General features: G+C 41.7%; 1 protein-coding gene across 4 annotated transcripts in view; it reads left to right on the plus strand.

Moving 5' to 3' along the window:
• Positions 1–24,922, plus strand: part of LOC149444794 (triple functional domain protein) — a 455,657-nt gene that overhangs the window by 153,455 nt on the left and 277,280 nt on the right. For all 4 annotated transcript variants that reach the window (XM_089654527.1, XM_089654524.1, XM_089654525.1 and 1 more), the window contains exons 16-18: positions 6,455–6,574; positions 12,480–12,671; positions 14,087–14,236. In XM_089654527.1, coding sequence (XP_089510653.1) covers positions 6,455–6,574; positions 12,480–12,671; positions 14,087–14,236 — 462 coding nt within the window. The remainder of the gene's footprint in view (positions 1–6,454; positions 6,575–12,479; positions 12,672–14,086; positions 14,237–24,922) is intronic.

The following is a 24,922-nucleotide window of genomic DNA, read 5'->3' on the forward strand; positions in this document are numbered from 1 at the left end:
CACTCCAGTATGGAAGCTAAGAATAGTTTGATGCTGCAAAACACTCAGTGGTTTAAATACTGTATATTTCCATCTAACTAAAATATACTCGTAATTGTTTTTATAATACTATTTATATCTGTTTATGGATATTTCACATAAACTCATTATCTAACACTAGGAATACTTTGATGTTGCAAAACACAATGGTTTAAATACTACATATTTTTCCATCTAACTAAAATATTTCTTTTTTTTTTTAAACAATTTTTATTGAATTTTATGCACTCAGTACAAAATTATCTTGACATACAAATCTGTAAACCGTTATTCATAAGAGTAGTAAGTACAGAAGTCAGTACAACTTCTGTAGTGGAAACTAAAGGCAGTGTCCAAATAGACATCAATGACACAACAAATCAGTATGACATAAGCCGAATTCTAAAAGTTAAGCAGTTCCATAGGAATGGAAGCTTGGTTATGAAGGCCTGAACAAGAACATCTCTATCAAAAGGAAAAAAAGAAAGAATGTTGTACGAACTAAGAATCATAAGGAGGGGCATGGGCTCAATTGTGTGATTGGGGAATAGATGGCTCTGGGGTGGGGCTACAAGAGGAGTTGGACAATCATAGTATTGGTGAGTTGAGCTTTGAGATACCAAACTGAATATCGAAAAGGTTCCATATGAGTGGCTAGTTCTGCAGGAGTAAAGGAGTGTTCCTTAAAGCTCTGGCTTCTAGAGATAAAGCGACGTGTAGACTTAAAATTCTGAGTAATGGTGTCCAGCTTCTCCAGATTGAGTAGGGCAGTTAATGCCTGTATCACCGTCTTGAGCTGTGGGAGGTTTGGCTGTATGCAAGCTTGCATGAGTGCTCTCGAGCTACCAATAAACAAGTATGGATCCACTGAGGAAGAGCATTAGGACTTGCCAACATTGCGGGATCTTGATAATTGAGGAGACATAGCATTGGATCTTTGGTGAGAGAGATGTTGTATAATTGATGAATGTAACGAGGAACTTGATCCCAGAAGGTAGAAACTCGGGCACATTCCCAAAGGCGATGAAACAGTCGGTTGAGTGTGGTCATACAAAGGACATGTAGGGTGGGGAGTGACAGCTGGATTTGCTGAGGAAGGAAAGTAAGCTCTCGGAATGATTTTGAATTTAGATTCCCGACCTGTTTCGCAGTGCACAAGTAAAGAGATTTTCCTGTATCCCGACAGTATTTCATCAGTAGACAGTATGGGAGTCCACGGCTTAAAAGGAGTAAGATGGAATTTTACAGACTGGTGTGAGATTAGATGAGTGTAGTTTGCCGAGATAGAATAGTTATCCTGACGCAGCAGAATTTCTAGAAGGGATGTTGTTTTGGAGAATAGCATGTCCAGAGGTAGGTCACCAGCTGATAGTAGTAAAAGATATGAGATCCTGGTAAGGAGTATTTGGCAGCTAGTACTGAAAAGGGCTGAAAGGTACGTTTGGTATCATCAAAGATGGATATGACTTTAGTAAGTCCACTATAAGACCAGGGGGTAAATGGTGCATGCTCACTCGCTGGAGGGAACATAGGGTTTCATAGAATATGCAGGTGAGGAGGATATCTGTAGTGGTAGGCCAAGTAGTTTCCGCATTTCCCTCCAGGCCAATACTGTGTCTCTAATCAGAGATTTGATTGGAGAGATCTAGGAAGGGGTGAATGCAGAATGGCTGGAAGGTGTAGCTTAGACACCAGGGCCTCCTCTAGGGAGTAGTTTGAGTAACGTGATTTCCCAGTAATCCAATCAAGACTCTGAAGAAGGCAGGACAGGTTGTAAAATCTAATATTCGGCAGGCCTTCACCCTCCTCACTCTTTGGGAGACTTAGCTTTTATAGTGCAATAAGCAGTGTTTTGAGCTGCCACAGAAAGACCTGTAAAGCCCTATCAATCTTCTGAACATCGAAATGTTTTAACAGAATAGGGAGTGTTTGCAAAAGAGAGCAATCTCGCAAATGAAACCATTTTGTAGAAATGACATCTCCCAGAGAGTGAAAGGGGAAGAGTCGTTCAAGCTTCCAGTTCCTGTACAATCTTGTTGATTTAGAGGAGGGGAATTTAGGTACTAAAGAGACAATGATTCTTTGCCTATGTGAATGCCCAAATACATATTGGAATGCGCAGGAGAGGAAGGAATCCAACGCATTGAGGTAGTAGAATTCAAAGGGAGTACTTTGCTCTTATCAAAATTGATTCTTAGCCCGGAGCATTTACAAAAGGTCGCAAGCAGGTTCTGAAGTAGTATGAAATCTTTGGGTGGATCTGAAGAGAACAGTAATATATCATCCGCAAAGAGAGCTGAGCGGAGAGTAAGGTTGCCAATCGTGACACCACTGACTCCTGACGTGGAATTAAGTAATCTGGACAAAGGTTCAAGGGCGATGTTGAAGAGGAGGGGGGAGAGCGGGCAGCCCTGCCTGGTGCCTTTTGGTTAAGGGAATGCTCGGGAAAACAAAATCAGGTGTGACTAATCTAGCTGTAGGCGTGGAGTGCATGAGTCGAAAAAAGTCCAAAATGGGGCCCGAAAAACGAAGCCTCTTCATAACCATGAAGAGCCAGGCAAAGCTTATGTTGTCAAAGGCTTTTTCAGTGTCTAAGATAAAATTGCTAGATCAATCTGTGGGTGTGTTTTAGCATGTTACAGGGCTAACAGTATTTTGCGAATGCTGACCATTGCTGAGCGACCCGGCACAAACCCGGATTGGGCCAGATACATATCTGGAAGCAGTAGGGCCAACCTGGATGCCACAATTTTTTTGAAGTATTTTGATGTCTACATTAATTAGAGATAGGTCGGTTGGATTCTGGAAGCAGTGGGTCTTTCCCCTTCTTAGCTATGAGCTTAATATGTTTCTGGGAGCCAGTCGGGAGATATGGGCCATCCTCTCACATTGCCTTATAGACATGATACAGAGTGTCTGGGATGAATTCCGAAGTCAATTTATAGAATTTCGCACCAAGACTGTCGGGTGCAGGAGCTTTAGCCAAGGGTAGATGTTTGATAGTGGCACAAATGTCATCCCATGTATTGGGAGCATTTAAGGCACTTAGGTGGGATCTGGAGAGCTTAGGCAGATTTATAGATGCTAGAAAGTCCTCAGCAGCTCTGTCAACCGGGTCCTCTGAATACAAGAAAGTGTAATAGGACGTGAGACGGGCATTAATATCAGAGGACAGCGTTAAATTATTGCCCGCGGGAGACCGGAGCGCAGAGATATGAGGAGTACGAGGGCCTGCACTAAGCCATGCCAACAGCTTTCCTGCCTTATTGCCACATCTATAAAATTTTAAGGTGGGGGGAAAGGTCAATTTGGCTGCTTTCTGGTGTTCAGACCAATAATCAAAGGCTCGTTTGGCAGATTGCCAATTCAGCTTGTTCTTGTGGGTGCAGTTGTGGGAGAGCGCAATATGTGCCTGACAGAGAGATTACCTAGCCTGTTGATAAAGCAGTTGGGACTGTTTCTTAAATTGGTTTAAGTGCGCTCCGTTCGTGTCGTAAATTCCTGCCATGTCGCATAGAGATGAGACTTGGAAGGTTAAATAAGCGGGAAAGCGCCAAGGCCTAGGGGGTTTTGGAGTTTTCAACCCAGACAGCTGTGATAGAATGGGAGAATGGACGGAGATGGCCATATCGGAAATGGTTGTTCTACATCGTAGGGACTTATCCAGAGGCTGTAAGCAGAAAAGATGCGAGAAAAGGAGTAATGAGGGGATGAATAGAACGTATATCCCCTATCTGTCAGGTGTTGGAGGTGCCATACGACATGTAGATTAAGAATATCGATAGATTGTGCTAAAGCGGTGGAGGGGGGATTCTAAGGCAGTTGTCTGGGACGTTGTGTGGGATAGTGCCTGTTTCGGTCAATATTGTTGTGCATAACTGCATTGAAGTCCCCATCCAGGATATGACAGGATTCCGGAATTTGTAAGGCCGATGATATCAAACCCTGGTAAAAGTTTTGTCCTGGAGAATTGGGAGCATATAGATTGGAGATAGTAATATCACGAGAGGCGATAGTAATATTGGACAGTAAGTCTGCAACCCTCAGAATTAACAGATTGAACAGTGTAACGCAAATTTTTATGAAATCGTATAGCTGCCCCTGCCTTACGGCCCACAGCCGAAGAACCATACACCTGACCCACCCAAAGTCTTGAAAGATGGGAAAGATCCCTTGCGGAGAGATGCGTCTCCGGTAAAAGAGCATTATCTGCCCCCAAACATTTCAAATGGCGTAGTATACGCTTGTTCGGTGAACGTATCCCTTAACATTCCACGAAATTACCTTCAAGTGATCCCTGTCATCAGGTGGAGCCATGTCTGTCGTAGTATGAAAATAGGATAAGGCCTACAATAAGGCAGAACCACGCCAGGCATCACCCCAACGAGTCCAAGTTGATCAGAACAATAAACAGTACCTAGGGAAATGCAGTGAAAGACAACAAGGCAAAACAATAAGAGCTGAACTTTTCTAACAAATGGGGAGAGGCTCCCCAGGTAAATCAGGAACTTAATTTTTTCCCGCATCGGGCAATCTAGCAAAGCTCCCGCACTTGACACTTCACTACTGTATTGGACTATAACTTGCATGGGGAGGGGAGGGAGAAGGGAGGGAGAAAGGAGAGGGGGTAGAGGAGAGAGGAGGAATGGCAAAAGGGGGTAGTAAACCTGAGAACCCTCTTCGCCTACCCAAGGGGATAGGTATGCAGGGTGGATCGCCACAGAGGAGGCATGTAACAAAACAAACAAGGACCAGTCATTAGCCACTATAGGACAAAGTCTAATAGTCCCTGAGAAAGCACATAAAAACAAGGAAAACCAATACATAGAATCCAATGGGACAGGTCAGCGGGTAACGTAGCGGTCTTTGGCCCGACCAAAGCGCACCCGTTTATGCGGTGGTTTTTGGGGATTCGGTTGATTCTGAAAAGGCACGGAATTTCCCCCTTGGGGGGGGGGGGGGGGACGACTGTGCAGAAGGAGGACTTTGATCCACGGCTGCTTTAGGGATATTATTGAGGTATTGCTCCGCTTCTGACAGCGGGGTGAAAAATAGCATGTCTCCATCCGGGGGTAAATATGGAGGACACCAGGATATTCTAAAGTGAATTTAACCTGCCTGTGATAGAGAGTGGAGCAGATCACAGAGGAGGCCTTGTGTTGGCACATAACCTCCATCGAGTAGTCTGCAAACAAGAGCAATTGGTGCCCGTCTACAGATAAAGCATGTGTGCGCTGGAATTTCTGAAAGATGACCTGTTTGTCAGCGTAGTTCAGATAGCATACAGTCACCGGCCTAGGTTTAGTGTGAAAATCGGATGGCGGGCCAATACGGTGGGCCCTTTCAACCGCACAGGGATAATGCAGGCCTAGTGGCTCCAGAATGGATGTAGCGCATACGTTGATCATCATGGAGGGAGAATACGTCTCAGGTAGGCCAATGATGCGCAAATTTCTCTGCCGTGAGTGGTTTTCAAGATAGTCTACCTTATCTTGAAGATCTCTTTGGACTGTGGTGATTCTGGCTACTGCGGCAGAAAGAGTCAGTGAGTCATCTTTGATGCCAGGCGGGGGACAGAAGAGGAGCGGGCGTGAGAACGCTCTACAAAGCGGTCCATATTGTCCCTCTAAGCCGCGGATTGGAAGGGGGGTTGCCCCCCGAGCTATAGCAGGCTTGGAACTGCAGCAGCGGAGGAGGGTGGCGGGAGCAAGAACCGGAAATAAAATATATTTCTAATTATAATCTTATTTACATCTGTTAATGGAGATTTCTCATAAACTCATTATCTAAGAGGTATGTAAAATCACACTAGGCACTGAATCTCGCATTAGGGCACATTGTTCAACATGTGGAGTTTGCTATAGGGTGCTATACAAATCCAGGGCAGTGGTAATCCATGCTGGTGTTACCTAGTTCCTGAAGACTGCAGCAGGCTTGTAAACAAAAAAATCTGTTTTTCTTTTTTTTGGTTTTCTTTTTAAAGCTATGTGGTGTTTGACTGTACTAAGCTGCCCTGTGCAGTGGTCTGACACACCCCTTCCACCGTACTCTAGTCAACAGTGCTCATGCTCACTGATCAGCTACTGAAGAGGGGGGTATCAGATTGGTGGAATTCCAGATTGCTGTGCTCTGTGTGAGAGCAGTGGTCAGGCTTAAGTACGCTTTAACACTAACACATAGGGGCACATTTCTTAAAGCAAGTGAATGATATTCACCAAACCTTCCCTGCAGGTGAACCTATATTGTTCATGTTTATACTACAGTAATTGATACCTGTTGTAGTGATTGTTTGGTGTGTATCATAATCACTACTTTATAAAGAAGTCCTCTAGTTAGGCTTCTGTTGTGTATCAGATTGCACATCCATAGATATGTCCAGCTAATGTGATATAAATGATACCTTTTTAGCTTTAGTCTTTTTTTTTTTTTTCTCTAGGTACTGGGTTGGATCCGTAATGGGGAATCTATGCTAAATGCTGGGCTTATTACAGCCAGCTCACTGCAGGAAGCCGAACAACTGCAAAGGGAACATGAGCAATTCCAGCATGCAATAGAGGTAAGAATAGTTAACCACTTCAGTACTGGACACTTTAATCCCTTCCTAATCAGGCCAGTTTTCAGATTACAGCGCTGTCACACTTCGAATGACAATTACTCAGTGATGCACTACTGTACCCAAATTAAATTATTATTATTTTTTTTTAGAGCGAACTTTCTTTTGGTGGTATTTAATCACCACTAGGTTTTTATTTTTTGCTTTTTTTTTTTTTGTTATAAAATTTTGCAAATAAGTAATTTTTCCAAATATACGTAGGCCAAAATTTATACTGTTACATTTCTCTTTTTTTAAATCTTTTTATTGATCTGTTTAACATGTTAAAGGAAATGCACACAATATACATAACGTTGGTTCACATGTATCCTACCCTCGCAGGGGTGGGGAAATGTCAAAGTATATATCCAGAGAGATTGCAAACAAAAAGGCTGTATCAAAAGACTATCCGAGATGCCCAGATGGTTATCGCTACCAATGGAGGATTATATGGGGGAATGTGAAGTGTCCCATACTAGCATACGTTACAGTGTGTATGATAACCCTAACCCCAGGAGGATGTAAAAGTACGCCTTAAAATTACAATAACTACTCAGGTTATCAGCATGTCAGAGGCAGTGGAGGGTTCAGCCAGCCATTTGGACCATACTCTGTCATATTTTTTGGGGCATTCCCTGTGCATATAAGTATCCTTATAAAGTGGTAAATTAGCATTATTTCCATAACGTAATAGATGGAGGAGCAGTTTTTTTCCAATTCAAAGTAATGGCCTTTCTAGCATAGAACAAATGTCAGAGTACGTTCAGCTACAGTGGGTAAGACATCGCTAACCAAACCTAATAAACACACCGACATGGTAGGTTGTAGGGGGTCTGAGGTCAACTTATTGCATAAGGATATTACCTCCTTCCAGAAATCGGACAACGCAGAGCAATGCCAAAACACATGGGCAAAATCTCCCGGTGTGCACCTACAATGCCAGCATTCGGGGGAGTGTGTTGAGCTCATTTTATGAAGCCTATATGGAGTATAATAGGCCCGATGCACTACCTTAAACTGAATTAGACAGTCTCTTAGAGAAACCAGGGAATGAAAAGGCAGGTTCCAAATATCATCCCAGTCATCATCATCTAATTCTGGGACATCCCGTGACCATCTCTCGCGCAAGCCGCCCAGAGATGGTAGGGAAACCCTCAATAGATGGGAGTACAGATGGGAAGAAGGTTTCACCGTGCGATCAGATGGCTATACCTCTTCCAGGGCCGATTGAATAAGCCGTAGGGTAGATTGAGGGAATTGAGCACGGAAGGCATGGGAGAGCTGTAGGTATCGGAATAGATAGGATGCAGGAACATTATAAGTAGAAGAAAGGGTAGACAAAGGGGAAAGGGTAGAACTGGTGACAATTTGTGAAATTGTTTTTATATAAAATTTTGTCCAAGTGAAAATATGGAGCAGGGTAGGATTAAGCCATAATGGGGCATTTGGAGAAATGGCTAGCCTGGGATAATGTTCGCAAGTTAAACCCGCACACAAGGCCCGCAGGGTGGTGATCATGGAGGGTGTCAACGGATATGGGGCCCGAGTTCCCCGATTATAGGAACCTCAGAGCCTCCGTAGAGCGCAAAACCGCAGCTTCTAGTACCGTGGAGGAGTTGGAAGAATCAGGGGTCAGTCACCAGGCTGCCATTACCAATTGGGTAGCCAAGAAATATATGTAACAGTCAGGAAAGGCTAGGTCGCCTTGAGCCTGGGGCCACACGAGGGTAGAAAGTTTATACCTAGGGGTGTTGGGGCCCAAAATGAAGGAGAAAAATAGGAGGTTAAGATGGGTAAAAAAGGATTTAGGGATCCATTGCAGAGAATGTTGAAATAGGTAAGTGAATTGCGGAAAGATTTTCATTTTGATAAGGTTGATGCACCCAAGGAGCGATAGAGGTAGGGACTCCTATGCCTTCAGTCTAAGATCTTACACCACTGGAGCCAAGTTTAAGGAAAGAAAATCAGAGGCCCGATGAGAGATCACGACCCCCAGATACCTGAAACTCTCCACTCATTGCAATTGGGTAGAGGGAAGGGCTCTGCCAGGAGTCCGAGGGTCAATGGAAAACAATAAGGATTTCGTCCAGTTGACCCTGAGACCCGTGATAGGCGAAAGGAGTCGGTTGCAATCTTAAAGAAATAAGCTTGGTTAGGATCTTGAAATCGATGTTAAGCAGAGCGATGGGCCTTTAGGAGGCACAGGAGGTGGGATCCTTAGGGGCCTTATAGATTAGCACCACATGGGCATAATCCATAGAGGAAGGCAGCTTTCCTGAAGATAAACTGTGTGTACAAGGAGGCCAATAACGGGGCAAGCATATCATCGTGAGCCTTATAGAAATCAATGGGGAGACCTTCGGGGCCAGGGGCCTTCGCAGAAGGAAACGAGTGAATAGCTGTAGAGACCTCTTCAAGAGTAATGAGCCTCATGCTCCTCATCTGAGAGCCATCCCAATGCTAACTGATCCAATAAAACAGGCAGATCATGAGCCCGGAAATCTCGGGGTCAGTTTGGAGGCAATTTTTTAAAGTTTTTACTATTTATTCTCAAAAAAAAATAAATGTATCCAATTTTGCTACCTAATTAAAGCCCAATTTGTCCCAAAACAGTGACATGTAATATTTTACTGTAGACTTTAAAACCTAACAGGTATAATTTGTGTTACTGAAACATTGAGAAACAGGGTCCTACTACTTCTGAGCCTCACTAAATGCAATATGTTGCCGAAAAACTGACACAATTGTTTTCAGCCATTGACCGTCACAATATGCTCTTTTCTGGGCCTTACAATGTTCCCATCAAGTGACTAAGTCACACTTAATACTTACAGTTAGGTCCATATATATTTGAACACAGGCACAATTATAGTTTTTTTTTCAGGTATTTACCAAAACATATTCAAGCTATAGTTATATAATGGATATGGGCTGAAAGTGCACACGCTAAGGTTTCATTTGAGGGTATGTACATCCACATTGGAGGAATGGTTTTGGAATTACAGCTGTTAAAAGTAGCCATCCCCCCTTTTTCATGTGTTCACTACGAGGTGCAAACTATTTGTAAGCTTGAAGAATAGAAAAGCCACAAAAACATCTAAAAAGCCAGACCAGTTCTGGAAAAGCATTCTTTGGACAGATGAAACTAAGATTAATCTGTACCAGAATGCTGGGAAGAAAATAGTGTTGAGAAGGCTTGGAACAGCTCATGATCCAAAGTACACAATGTCATCTGTAAAACATGTTGGAGGCAGTGTGATGGCATGGGCATGCATGGCTTCCAGTGGCACTGGGTCATTGGTGTTTATTGATGATGTGACAGAAACATCCGGATGAATTCTGCAGTATTTAGAAATATACTGTCAGTCCAGATTCAGCCAAATGCAGCAAAGTTGATTGGACAGCGCTTCACAGTACAGATGGACAATGATCCAAAACACACTGCAAAAGCAACCCAGGAGCTTTTGAAGGAAAAGAAGTAGAATATTCTGCAATGGCCGAGTCAATCGCCACATCTCCACCCAATTGAGCATGCATTTCACTTGCTGAAGGCAAAGTTAAAGGCGGAAAGACCCACAAAGAACAACTGAAGATAGCCTGGCAAAGCATCAGAAAGGAGGAAGCACAGACTTTGGTAATGTCCATGGGTTCCAGACTTAAGGCAGTCATTGCCAGTAAAGGATTCTCCACAAAATATTAAAAATTAACATTTTATTTATGATTATATTAATTCGTCCAATTACATTTGAGCCCCTGAAAATGGATGGACTGTGTATAAAAATGGTTACAAATCCTAAAATTTGTACTTGATATTTATGTTCAACCCCTTGAATTAAAGCTAAAAGTCTGCACTTCAGATTTATTTGGATTGTTTCATTTTAATTTATTCTGATGGTATACAGCGCTAAAAGTATGAAAATTGTGCCTGTGTCCAAATATATATGGACCTAACTGTATATGGTATCCCTTTGCATTGGAGACGTAAATGAAAATATTGTTGGATGCTATTTTTACTGTGCCATCACTGTTGCAAAACCGGTCATTGAATTTGATATTGTTGACTTTTGGGTTTCAAAGTTGAGTTATACCTTTTTTCCAAAAAAACTTGAGTCTACTTTTCTAAATATTCATTTTGGTGTAGTCTGTGGGGTCCTGCCACTCCTGAGCAACTGTAAAGTGCAGTTTGATGCCAAAAAATGGGCACGCAAGTTTTCAGCCATTGAGAGCCAGAATGTACTAGTTTTATTTCTGAGCCCTGCCATGTTCCCACCAAGGGATTAAGGGCTCATGTACACAAAAAGCTAAAAATCTCAGTTTTTAAGATGTTAGACTTTTTTTTTTTATCATGCCTGCAAATGTACATCTATGTTAGCCTTAGGTGTTCACAGGTTGTATTAGAAGAGCACTGGTTTACAGGAATTGAAAAACACCACCAAGCGTGTTCAGGACAGTAGTTTTTGAGCAGAAAAAATGCTTGATGCACTTACATGTGCATAAACGTGCATAAGCACTAGACTCGTTTAGGCTCTGTCGCAAGTTAATGCATTCTAAAGGCCACACTAAATTAATATTCTGGCTAATAGAGTGCAGTTGGCAGCCACATTTTCTGTTTCATTGTATTTTGGTGGCTTGGGGACACCCAGTGAACCAGAGCACCTGCTTTTTGGATTCTGTGCCTGATTCTCAGATCTCTTACCAGTAGTGAGCGCTGTACCTGTTTTCATTTATACTAAGTGGTATTCACATGTATCGAAGCAGCAGTATTAAAGGATAAGTTCACCTTTTAGTAAAAAAATAATAATTTTCGCAGGTAAAAAAAAAAAGTGCATTAATTATTTTTGTTTGCAGGAGCCTGTAAAGTATTGCACCAGTGATCAGCAGATTGCTGGTACCATGCAGGTCTCCTGCAGATCTGTCAGAATATCTGCTTGCTCGTACAGGATGTACAAGCAAGCAGATATGCTGACAGGAAGAATTGATGAACTACCACGACGTTCTGTGGTAGTTCACTGAGGACTACAGGTTGCCAGCCATTAAGGCTGCTGGGACTTGTAGTCTCTAGTTCACAGAATGCTGTGAATGAGTGACTCGGTTGGGCGGGCGGATCCCCGCATGGCCACGTTTTCTTTAAATTTGACAGCTGGTGTGGGGTTTAAGATCCCCCGCTAGCTGTCAAAGTGCGGAGCGGGGGCCGGTCAGATCATAACCTGTTACGAAAGGTGAACTTAACCTTTAAGTATTTTACAACATTATTACCTACCTTCTGCACATAAGAAATTGGAAAAGTAAAGCTGAAAACATTATTTTATTTTTTACATTTTTTTTTGCTTTAATTCCAGTTAGCCATTGTATAAAAGTAATAACATTCATAACCTAACATTTTCTGCAAATTTTTTTTTTTTGTCTTTCAATATATTTTTTCAAAAATAGGGTCTTTTTGTCTTGTCAGAGTGTGAAAAAAAGCTTTGTAAAACAAATTTAAATGTACACCATTGTTTCTACAACATCTATTTTTTCCATAATTTGGTAGTATTTGATTCCAGACAAACTAAAACATGTAACAAGGAAAAAAAAAACACTGCGCTTCGTTTTTTGCATTAAGTCATCGAAATCACCAGAAAAATCACTTTTTTTTCATAAGTTTCATTATTATTTTCTCTTCCTTCTAAAAATAAAATATATTATTTAAAGTACATTCTGTCCCAAAAAAAAACATTTCTTGATTGGCTGGATTGACTGCAGAACAAAGCAGCAGTTGTAAGCAAGTCCAAAACCAGAACAAAGCCCTGGGACTCGAGGGGGGTTACACAGGTTGAAAGTACTGAGACTTTATTTTTTTCACTAATCTGCTATATTTTTTCTTTTGCAGAAAACACACCAAAGTGCCCTGCAGGTGCAGCAGAAAGCAGAGGCTTTGCTTCAAGCTAATCATTATGATATGGATATGATCAGGGATTGTGCAGAAAAAGTAGCCTCTCATTGGCAACAGTTGATGTTGAAAATGGAGGACAGACTGAAACTTGTAAATGCTTCTGTGGCCTTCTATAAAACCTCTGAGCAGGTACCTGTGTAGTGAGTTTTATATGGTATGCATTCATTGTACAACTGTAATATTTAAAAACTTAAAAGCATATTTATTTAGAAAGTGTTGTGACTTTATTAGTTTTTCATTTTCACCTGTTTTAGCATCCTTGTAATTTCTTATGAGCTAAAAAGACCCCAAAAGTAATCATCTTTTTTTGTAAATGACGGTACCCTCAAAAGAACAGAAATTGTGTTTGTAAGATTACCAGGTCAAAACAAAGAAACAAAAACAGCCTGAAAAAGAAAATTATTGCAACTACTACATGTAAGGAGTGGTAAGCTGCTATATATAAGTTTTTTTTTTTTTTCATTTGTGGGTTTAAATACACTTTATCAGATTCCTAGCGTTGCTTATGCGTTAGCCAGACATATCACATTAATTTAATAAACAATGTTGGCCAAATATGATGGGTTTGTATTGGTTCATGAGAAACAAGCTGACCCTCCAGAAGACATTTTATAACCTGACCTAGCATACCTTTACCTAGAACATATAAGGGAATGCTTTCACAGAGCTGTTCATGCTATGAATTTTTTTCAGTAAGTTGACAGTCATAACATCTTATGTAGGGAGACTGTCACATGATTAGGTCAGCATCGTACATGTTGTGCAAATTTTATTACATTATTCTGGGTATTCGTCCAGTTGAAAATAGTTGAAATCACTTTGTGCTATGAGTGACAACTGTCTCTTGATTCTGCTCCTGTTTTGCCACCCTGTAGCATGTGCTTTCGATGGGAGACTACAAGTAGTCTTATCAACACAAACTGCACAGACATCCTCTGTTATTATATAGATGCAAGTCCCAAGCTATGATGTGCAGCCATCACTAGAGCACATGCATGGAAGTATCTAAAAGAGGCTGGACAAGATCAGCAGCACTGGAATAAAAAGAAAATGGTTAAAGTATATCTAAACCCAAAAATGTTATAAAATGTAATTTATCACTCCTTAGATGAAGTGGCTTATTTTATTTTTTCAGGCTTTTCCCTTTATTTTCATCTGGTAATCCTGTGAACATAATATAACAAAAAAGTATTGCGCTGCACAAGTATAGTTCTAGACTTTCAAAAGACATTTGAAGATTGGACATGGTCCTCCTAGTTCACAAGTGCCACCTGTGTGTTTCAGGCTGCATTCACACTTGTACGATTTGTAGCTTGAAGCTCCAACTTAAAAAATCAATTTTTTTTTCTTTGGTGTCTGTTCACACCTGATCCTGCAAGCAAGCACCATAGAGAACAATTGATTTTTTAAGTTTTAGCGTTTATGGAGCTTCAAGCTACAAATCTCTCAACTGCGAATGCAGGATAATAGGTGTTGGCATAGTTTTGTCTGGTATCTAAACATTATTATTCTTAGTATTAATGTATATCTTTTTTCAATTTAAGGTGTGTAGTGTTCTAGAAAGCCTAGAGCAGGAGTACAAGAGAGAAGAAGATTGGTGTGGTGGTGCTGACAAACTTGGGCCAAATTCTGAAACTGACCATGTCACTCCTATGATTAGCAAACACCTTGAACAAAAAGAGGCCTTCCTAAAGGTACAATCTGTTGGTTGCATTGTTATTTTAGTTGAAAATGTCTCCCTGGGAGTTCCTAAGTTTTTTTTTTTGTTTTTTTTTTTTGTACTGAAAAGCTATCTTGCAGTCTGTGAAATTTTAAAAAGTAAGGTTTCAATAAAGATGGTCAGTGTGCTGTATATTTTAAATAGATTTCTCCAAGTCTAGATGCACACTAGCGCTGCTACATAATCCTGCATCTTTCAGTGTGTTTTGTAGCACATTTATGCACATTTTCCATGCATTTTTGTTTTTGCCAGTGTACAAAAACATAAATTCTATAGCGCAAATGGAGAAAGAGTAGTTAGGTCCCAAGCAGAAAGCCATGGTCTTTGGTAGATCCAGGTGTGTTAATCCACTTCTATAATGGCTGCAGCTCTTCTAACAGGGTATTGGATGTTTCTGCCAATTGTGTTTGCTAATGACTAGCAATATTTGCTGTGATATCATTGTTCTTAGAAGGAAGAGACTAGATTTCAAATTAATACTAAAGGCTTTTTTTTTTTTTTTTTTTAAACAATCCTGTTATATTTACCAGCTCTGTGCAATGGTTTGGCACAGAGCAGATCCTCCTCTTCTTGGGACCCCCGTCAGCACTTTGGGCAAGCTGCTTGGAATGGGGGCACTCGAGCGTGCTCGTTCCATAAGACACACAGAACAATGTTCAGACCTGCCCTCTCTCCCTCCTACTGGCTATGATTAACAGCATCGGGAGCCTATCGCTATTGTGTCTGAGCCAAGGAGGAGGCCGAGAGCATGGATAGCAGCCACTGTCACTGGATCGAGATCAGGTAGGTATGGGGGGGGGGGGCAATACATCCTTGCTTTCTCCTGAGGTGTGGGGTTTGCTGTACAGGCCATAGGTGTATTTTGATAATTATCTCCCTTTATTTTTTTTTTTCTTCCTTCTTCTTTTTCTCCATGTAATTTTAACTGTGTGACCATGTTGGACTGACTTCAGTCATGTGTTGTACTGTTTACTTGTAAAACCAATAAAAATAAATTTCCCCCCCAAAAAAGTACGTGGAAGCTGCATACTGAAGGTTTTTTTTAACTTCAAGCATAGAATGCATGAATGTAAAAAACCTTCAGGCTTTACAACTGCTTCAAGCAGAAAAAGCACCAAAAATGCATGTACACGTGTTGGGGTTTTAATAGAAGTGTATGGGATTGAAAACACACAGTGTAGCACCAAACAAGCACCTTTTCAAAAATCACACTGCACCGCATCACCATGTTATATTGATGTGGACTGGGTCAATTTTTTAAAATGTGATTTCCATTGTGCATTGCAGTATGACAGCAGATGCACAACAAACTGCACTAGTGTGAACATGGGGACCCAAATTCCTCTGTACATTGCAAGGATTATAACAAACTTAGTTGCTGAATTGCCAAGCCTGCTGCTTTTCTCTAGTTAAATACGTCACCAACACACTTTGGATTCTGCTGCAAACATCATAATGCAGCATTTCACCTGATGGAGTCCTATATGGCACTGAAACGTTGTATTATATTTTAATTTTAAAAAACAGGCTTTGCAGCAAGAACAAAAGTGCGCTGTCTATGTGTGTTCCATGCAAGGCTAGTCAACTGTTATTCCAGCACCTTAAATCCAAGGGCTCTTCCAGTATGGTGTGCAATGGGAATATGCTAAACAGGTTCTGTTACCAGTTGCATTCATTGCCTAATGAGTGTAGTTAGTCTAACTGCTAAAATCACATCATTATTGCCAGTGTTGTAATATGAACAGCTGTTAGACAATTACATGAAGAGGAAGGACTTCTCTGGAAGAGTTTTGTTATCAGTTGTGTACAATAATGCCTCAATTGTAGCCATGGTTACAAATATGTAAATTTTATTTTTTATTTGCCAGTTTTAGAAAAGCATAGGTGGCTGAAGCTTAAACTTTTCTTTTATATAATAAATCATTAGATGACTTTTGTGGCAATAATATCTTTTTTGCCATTTTTCGTCCTAGCAAAATCTGGGTCCTAGCTGGAGCCTCAGTCACTAATCCTGAGCAGTGATGGGTCATTGTAGGACAAAATGCGTGCATCTGAGCAGCTCTAGATACAGTCTAATTGAAAAATTTCCTTCCCTGATGTCCTTGCCTTTTTGCAGCGACCCGTGTAACAAAGAGTTAAAGCTTAAAGGACAGAGTACTTGGGTGAAGGCATGGATAAGAGGGTGGTGCAAAGATGCTGCTTGGCTAAGTTGACAGTCACTTTAGTCATTAAAATTTTGTCGGATTCAGCAGAAAATAAAAAAAATTCAATCCATGTATGCCCAGCCTAACTGTATCGGTAAATACTATTACTTAGGGAGCATACTAAATAAAACGTATTCATTTTTGTAAACTGAGACAAATGCTAGGTAAAATGTGGTGGTATATAAATACCAGTCAAACAAGAGAAAAACAGCTTTGTGATGGTGTACTGTTACTTTTGTACAGTTCTTTGTTTTTCATTAACTTCACTTAACCCTTTGACTGTAAAGGAGGTGTTCTATATGTCATGGTAATCAAAGGGTTAAAGGAAGTTCATGACTGCAATAGCAGTTGTGAACTTGTTTTTAATTATTAGCCTGTGCTTTGTAACTCCTCCTTTACACGGCCGTTTAGCCGCATACACTGAATTCCAGTGACAAGAATCAGCGGGTTCTTTCCTCTGGAATGGCAGGGACCTGCAAATATTGATGGTAGCTCAGCCTATATAAACTAATGACAGGCTGACAGCGGCTGCTGCTGTTCTCATATAGTTGCACACCAAGTGGTCACCTGCGGTTAGGGACTGATGTCCAGGTCTAGATCCAGCTGAGTGAATCCAGGATCGGACATCTGTTCCTAACTGCAGGTAACCCTGTGGTGTGTAGCTACATGCAAACAGCAGCTGCTTTTCTCATGCAGGTGTCATTCCAGCTGCAAGAATCTAATGCCCTATTAATTTTACCTATGTCACAATCCCCAGGTTCCCCTGAAAAGCAAGGGATAGTTTGCAGATTTTCTGTCCCTGATCTGCCTGAGCTTAAAGCAGGAGAGACATCAGGGGGTCTAATAGAGTACTAGTCACCTTCACTGTACTAACACTTTGGGGATTTGTCAACGCTGTTGTGATAGAAGAATTAAGTAGAAATTGTGTAAAAACAAGCTTATGGCCCATCTCCAGGAGACTAGAATAATCCCTTGTAATGGGGCCGCACCTTCACTGCAAGAATTGACTGATTGGCTTGTCTATGGAGAGAAGTGCCTTTACTTATGTGATCCTCCCCTCCTCCAGCAGATGGCACTGCAGTGGTGGATTGTCTCTTGCCCAGTGCAAGGTTATGGACCCTGCACTGGTCTTGATGACATCAGGACCTTAGACCGGTGGAGTATGTTGGGGGGGGGGGATGCTATGGGGACCGGTCATGCAGCAGGGAGGAGCAGAGGATTGCAGTGTATTTGCTTATCTTACTCCTACAATACAAGGCACAGGCAATTTGTTCATACACCATGGGTTATAGGCTCATATATTCAAGTGATTGGACACCGACAAGCTTTTGAGGACACCCCCCCTCCCAGCACCTCCCTATAACCTTACCCCACTTCATGAGTCCTCCATTTTTTTTGCATTTTTTTTTGTGTCTGAAGGTGATAGACATTGTCTCCTTCCTGCAAAAACAATTTCACTAGTTTTTATTTTTATTATGATTTTATTTTCCGATTCTTCAATGAACTCTTGATGTCTTCCAATGCCTATGCAGAATCAGTACATCCGAATTGGTGAATGCTTGGGAGCTGTACCTGGACTCCACACTGTGGAGGACGGCCTGTAATGTTACTTTAGGCACTGGACCCTTCATGGGGCACTTGCCTTTGGCACTTCTTGATTTAGCTACTGGGTGCTGAACAGATCCAGAGATGTGGTCTATCACAGTGGAACCCAGTCACTGAAGACCTCTTTGGGGTATGCAAATCATGATGGCAGATGAAAGCCATGGACTTTATGTGCAGTCCAGTGTCGTGAACAGGTAATGCAGGGACACCCTGTATCTCTGACCGTTACTTTGTAAATGGGGAAATTGTTTTTAAATGAAAACGTTTTTTCAAACTTGGCGCTAAAATTTCACATGAAAAGATGGATGTTCTGTCAGAAGTGACCGTGCGCTGCTGGAGGGCTTTATGTTAAGGTAAGTCTTATAATGTGCTAGTATGCATTGCATACTAGCACATTATGAATTACCTTGCAGGTGGGCCTCACTTTAAAAAAAAACCTAAAAAACTTTACTACCACTTTAAGTGAAATTTGCTTAAGTGCCCAAAATAAGGTTTCTTTCAGAAGTTTCCTGACATATCTGGGCGATAGTTCCTCAGCTAAGTAGACATACGTCTGGTGTGAGCTGAACAGGAGTAGAAAGAATAGTAGAAAGCAATTCCATAACCTGTTTCCAATAGTGAGCTATAACTGGGCAAGACCATATTAAATGGTTAAACTCTGCTCCTGGTTGGGCACAGCATAAATTTCTCTTGCTATTTTTTTGGCAAGGCAGTTTGTTACAGAGCAGTCTATACTTGGGATACTGTGTACTCCTTTCTGGAAACTCTTACCCTATTCCAACACTCTGCTTCATGAGTACTCCACATATGCTCACTTGTAGTGATGGGGGGAAACCAAGTGAAAGGGAGCCAAGTCTAAACTGGCAGAAATTTGTTTTGCCTCCTGAATGCTCAAACTCAGAGTGCCAATGCCTCCGTTTACCAGAGCAAGCCCTGATATTAACACAGGTCTCAGCATCTGGTTCTAGTTCATTCTCAGGCAAAAAATAAGCATCCTTCTCAACGAAAGCAGAATTTTCTGCCTGTGTGTCACAATTCCCTAGACTGATTATGCCGTTAAGTCATTTAGCTTTGTCCAGAGTTCAAGAACCCCCCACGTCTTGTCCTACACATTTCTCAACCAGAGTCAGACCCTGATATGCTGGTCATAGAGGTCACAGAGTAAGAGGAAAATGAAGACAAAACTGCATAAGAATTCTCTCCCCTATATTGCCACTCTATTGAAGAGATGGTGTTCTGGAGCACTTATGTATCCCTCACCTTACATTGGACTTGGTTGTGTAATGTATAATACCCTGTGCTGACACTTAGTGCTAATCAAGCTACAACTTGCAATGTTTTTAAAATGATATCCAATCTGAGTGTCTAGACTAATTAGTTATTCCTTAGCTAGCTAGACCCTCCCTTCTATGTGTTCCTCAGTTTTTATCCAGCCTTCATAGTGAACATGGAGTAGAAGCTCACTGTCCATTTACACTTTGATATGACCACTCAACATCCATGTAGTGCAATTTACAAGAAAAACTACATTTGATTAAACTGCCATGTCTTGTTGGAGAGTTGAGCTGTCTATGGAGAAGCACTGATTCAACAGGTGATTGCCCTGGCCACATGGACCAAGGTCTTTGGGAGCTACAGTCAGGTCCATAAATATTGGGACATCAACACAATTCTAACATTTTTGGCTCTGTACACCACCACAATAGATTTGAAATGAAACGAACAAGATGTGCTTTAACTGCAGACTGTCAGCTTTAATTTTAGGGTACTTACATCCAAATCAGGTGAACGGTGTAGAAATTACAACAGTTTGCATATGTTCCTCCCACTTGTTAAGGGACCAAAAGTAATGGGACAATTGGCTTCTCAGCTGTTCCATGGCCAGGTGTGTGTTATTCCCTCATTATCCCAATTACAATGAGCAGATAAAAGGTCCAGAGTTCATTTCAAGTGTGCTATTTGCATTTGGAATCTGTTGCTGTCAACTCTCAAGATGAGATCCAAAGAGCTGTCACTATCAGTGAAGCAAGCCATCATTAGGCTGAAAAAACAAAACAAACCCATCAGAGAGATAGCAAAAACATTATGCGTGGCCAAAACAACTGTTTGGAACATTCTTAAAAAGAAGGAACGCACCGGTGAGCTCAGCAACTCCAAAAGAGCTGGAAGACCACGGAAAACAACTGTGGTGGATGAGCGAAGAATTCTTTCCCTGGTGAAGAAAACACCCTTCACAACAGTTGGCCAGATCAAGAACACTCTCCAGGAGGTAGGTGTATGTGTGTCAAAGTCAACAATCAAGAGAGGAATTCACCAGAGTGAATACAGAGGGTTCACCACAAGATGTAAACCATTGGTGAGCCTCAAAAACAGGAAGGCCAGATTAGAGTTTACCAAACGACATCTAAAAAAGCCTTCACAGTTCTGGAACAACATCCTATGGACAGATGAGACCAAGATCAACTTGTACCAGAGTGATGGGAAGAGAAGAGTATGGAGAAGGAAAGGAACTGCTCATGATCCTAAGCATACCACCTCATCAGTGAAGCATGGTGGTGGTAGTGTCATGGCGTGGGCATGTATGGCTGCCAATGGAACTGGTTCTCTTGTATTTATTAATGATGTGACTGCTGACAAAAGCAGCAGGATGAATTCTGAAGTGTTTCGGGCAAAATTATCTGTTCATATTCAGCCAAATGCTTCAGAACTCATTGGACGCCACTTCACAGTGCAGATGGACAATGACCCAAAGCATACTGCAAAAGCAACCAATGAGTTTTTTAGGGGAAAGAAGTGGAATGTTATGCAATGGCCAAGTCAATCACCTGACCTGAATCCTATTGAGCATGCATTTCACTTGCTGAAGACAAAACTGAAGGGAAAATGCCCCAAGAACAAGCAGGAACTGAAGACAGTTGCAGTAGAGGCCTGGCAGAGCATCACCAGGGATGAAACCCAGCGTCTGGTGATGTCTATGCGTTCCAGACTTCAGGCTGTAATTGTCTGCAAAGGATTTGCAACCAAGTATTAAGTGAAAGTTTGATTTATGATTATTATTCTGTCCCATTACTTTTGGTCCCTTAACAAGTGGGAGGCACATATGCAAACTGTTGTAATTCCTACACCGTTCACCTGATTTGGATGTAAATACCCTCAAATTAAAGCTGACAGTCTGCAGTTGAAGCACATCTTGTTTGTTTCATTTCAAATCCATTGTGGTGGTGTATAGAGCCAAAAATGTTAGAATTGTGTTGACGTCCCAATATTTATGGACCTGACTGTATGTCAATGTATAAGGCAGTGCTTGGAATAGAACTTGGCATAGTGCCGGTTGACTTGCTTCTGTCTTGCTATGCCCAGTTGGGCACTTAGAGACCTAAAAAGACTTTCAAAACATTAGTTGAACTCATGAACAATTAAAGTGTGCAGTATGACGATTGGGTCACTCCCTGAAATGATTTTCACTCTCCTAAAAATCTCTATCTAGTGGAAAAAAGTGAGCATTTCCTGTGGTAGTCATGTCTGTCCTAAACAAAATCCATACGTGCATTTATATTCACAGAATTCTCTGCCTAAAGGCTTTAACAGTAAAGGTTGCTTGCAAAAGAGGTCAGTATATGGAATGAAAATCCTTATTGAGCCAATTTAGCTATGTATGCCAGATGACATCTTTTTTGTCTGGCAAGGCTTCGATGACGAACTAGACGATTTTCTAGCCCACTGCAACAATAACCCATTTGGCGTAAGTTTCACACACATAATAGATGACACCAATCTAATCTTTCTGGATTTAGAACTAAGAGTCGACTCAGATTGCCATATCCACTCCAGAACACATTTTAAACCAAGTGCTGGCAATTCATATCTACACTCCAAAAGTAACCACCATCCCAAGTGGATACATAATGTTCCCGTTTGGGCAATACTGTAGATTCAAAAGAACCTGTACCACCAGGACTGACTATGAACAGCAAACAAGGGGCCATTCTGAGAATTAAGTTCCTAGAAAAGGGGTACAGTTAGACCCATGTGGAGGAAGCATATTTGAAGTACTGGGTTTTGTGTGATGACAGCCCTTCAGAGGAGTCCCCGCTGGCAATCACATACCCTAATAACATCAAAAAGAAAAAAAGGTGTAAACCCCACTGATCAAACCAGATTCTGCACCAGGTGAAATACTAAAGCCTTTGACATACAACGGAAAAAAAACTGGAACATCCTTAGACAGGACCATGTTCTAGGCCAATGTCTTGCTCCCAGGCCATCCATCATTTTTAGAAAGCCCAGAGACCTGAGGAGCAATATAGCTCCCAGTAGGATTAATAAATCTGGTTCCACTGGAAAACACATTGCTGGCCCATGGTCAACCTTGTTTGACCAAAGTGGTAATTACAAATGTGGGGTATCCAACTGTGGCTCCTGTTCATACATGTGGCATTGGAAAAAAGAGGTTGTTGGTACCGATGGCCGTGTACATAGGATTCAGCAGTTCATAAGTTGCAGTACCTTTCATGTCATCTATGGTTTGATCTGAGTGGTACAGGAGGAAATTGCTGTGGGGGATGGAGTGGAGGGGAGAGCGGAGGAGGTCAGCAGTTAGGTGAGGGCGGGGTAGGCTTTTCTGAAGAGATGGGTTTTCAGGGTGTGCCTAAAGGTGAGGAGGGTCAGTGACAGTCTGATGGATTGGGGTAGTGAGTTCCAGAGGATGGGGGAAGTCCTGGAGGCGCGCATGGGAGGAGGAGTTATCATTTTATAATTCTTTTTATATGTTTTTATGCTTGTATGTCTCAGCACAGCTATCTTGTGTAAAATCATTCTTTCATTAGTATCACGATTTATCACCATATATATTTTTTTCTACAATTCTTTTTACTATTTCCTTATATTACAGGTGTTTTTCTTTTATCCATATATTGTATCAGGGTATATCCGTCCTATAAGTCCTACATCCTGTGTTCATTTCCCCTGTGCCACATCTCTGGTTGTGTCTCTGGTGCGCTCCTGCCTCGTTCGCGCATACGTACTTTGAGGTGGTGGTCGGCGGTGTGTTCCTTCTCTTCTGGTCCCCATGGAGCACATGGCGGACTGGAACTTCCATCAGGATGTGTCAGCTGACTCACGGCGGCTTCTGCTTCTCCGCCTCCATAGGAATGCATCTACTCTTCCACCTCTCAGCCACACCAATCAGTGACAAGGCAGAGTTTCTGATTGGCTGGCTCGAGTTTACACCCCCTCATTTGGAAACAGTCTGATTTCCATCCAAATCACACATGCTGGCGTGCGTTCCAGCTATGACAACCTGTCAGATCTTTCATTATCTTACATAACTGTACTTTAACCACTTGAGCTCCAGAGGATTTACCCCCCTTAATGACCAGGCCTCTTTTTGCTACTCGGCGCTGCACTAATTCAACTGATAATTGCGCGGTCATGCAATGCTGCACCCAAACGAAATTTACGTCCTTTTTTTCACACAAATAGAGCTTTCTTTCGGTGGTATTTGATCACCTGTGCGCTTTTTATTTTTCACGCTATAAACAAAAAAAGGCCAAAAATTTTGAAGAAAAACAATATTTTTTACTTTCAGCTATAAAAAATATATAGTAAACTCAAAGTTGGTTATAAATTTAGGCCAAAATGTATTCTGCTACATGTTTTTGGTAAAAAAAAATCCCAATAAGTGTATATTGATTGCTTTGTATGAAAGTTATAGCGTCTACAAACTATGGTATAAATACTGCAATTTACGCCATTTTTCTGCTATACAGCGCTGCGCTAGTTTAACGGACAATTGTGCGGTCATGCAATATGCTACATAAATGAAATTTACATCCTTTTTTTCCCCACAAATTGAGCTTTCTTTCGGTGGTATTTGATCGCCTGTGCGGTTTTTATTTTTTGTGCTATAAAAAAAAAAGGCTGACAATTTTGAGGAAAAAAAAACAATATTTTGGACTTTTTGCTATAAAACATGTCCAGTAAAAAAAAAATGCAAAATGCAAAAATCAAATTTAGTAATAAATTTCTGCCAAAATGCATTCTGCGACATGTCTTTGCTAAAAAAAAACCCAATACGTGTAAATTAATTGGTTTACGTGAAAGTTATAGCGTTTACAAATGGCGGGAAAGATACTGGGATTTTTAATTTTTATTTATACTAATAATGGCGCCGATCAGCGACATATAGCGGCAATCAGCGACTTATGGCGGGACTGCGGGACTGAGGCGGACATTTTGACACTGGGGGGGAGCTGACTTGGGGTCACTGACATCCCCAGTGACACCAATACAGTGATCAGTGAAACCACTGAAACTGTACTGGGGAGGAAGGGGTTAACATTTTTAGTGTTCACTGTGTGAGGGGAGTGTTTTACTAAGGGGCGGGGGTGTGTACTGGACGGGGGGAGGGAGGGGGGAGTTTATCGAGGGAGAGAAACTGTTCTCTCCCTCTGCAGCTTGGCGGCGAACTGTCACAGAGCAGGCTGTGTGTAAACAATGCAGCCCTGCTCTGTTTCAGTGTTCACCGCTCATCGCGGGAAAACGGCCGGTAAAAACCGGCCGTGACCCGGCAGCGGAGACCCGCTGCTGACACCCGCGGGACAGGTAGGGCGGGCGCATGCCTCGCGCGCGCCCCCTGCCTGTTTTGTAGGCACACGTTTTAAAACGTGCTTTTGCCTACGAGCGCCGCCCTGCCACCGTTTATATGCGGTGGCTGGGCGGCATGTGGTTAAGCCGATCTGACATCTTTTGGTTTACAGTAGAATGCCACTGTACATTCAGGATCTAATCTTCCTACTAGATGTGAGTAAGAGTTTGAGTATATATCTAATTTATTGGGCTTTAAGCGTCTA

This window comes from Staurois parvus, unplaced genomic scaffold (assembly GCF_062004578.1).
Source record: "Staurois parvus isolate SC_StPar_1 unplaced genomic scaffold, SC_StPar_1.0 ptg000772l, whole genome shotgun sequence".
NCBI lineage: Eukaryota > Metazoa > Chordata > Amphibia > Anura > Ranidae > Staurois > Staurois parvus.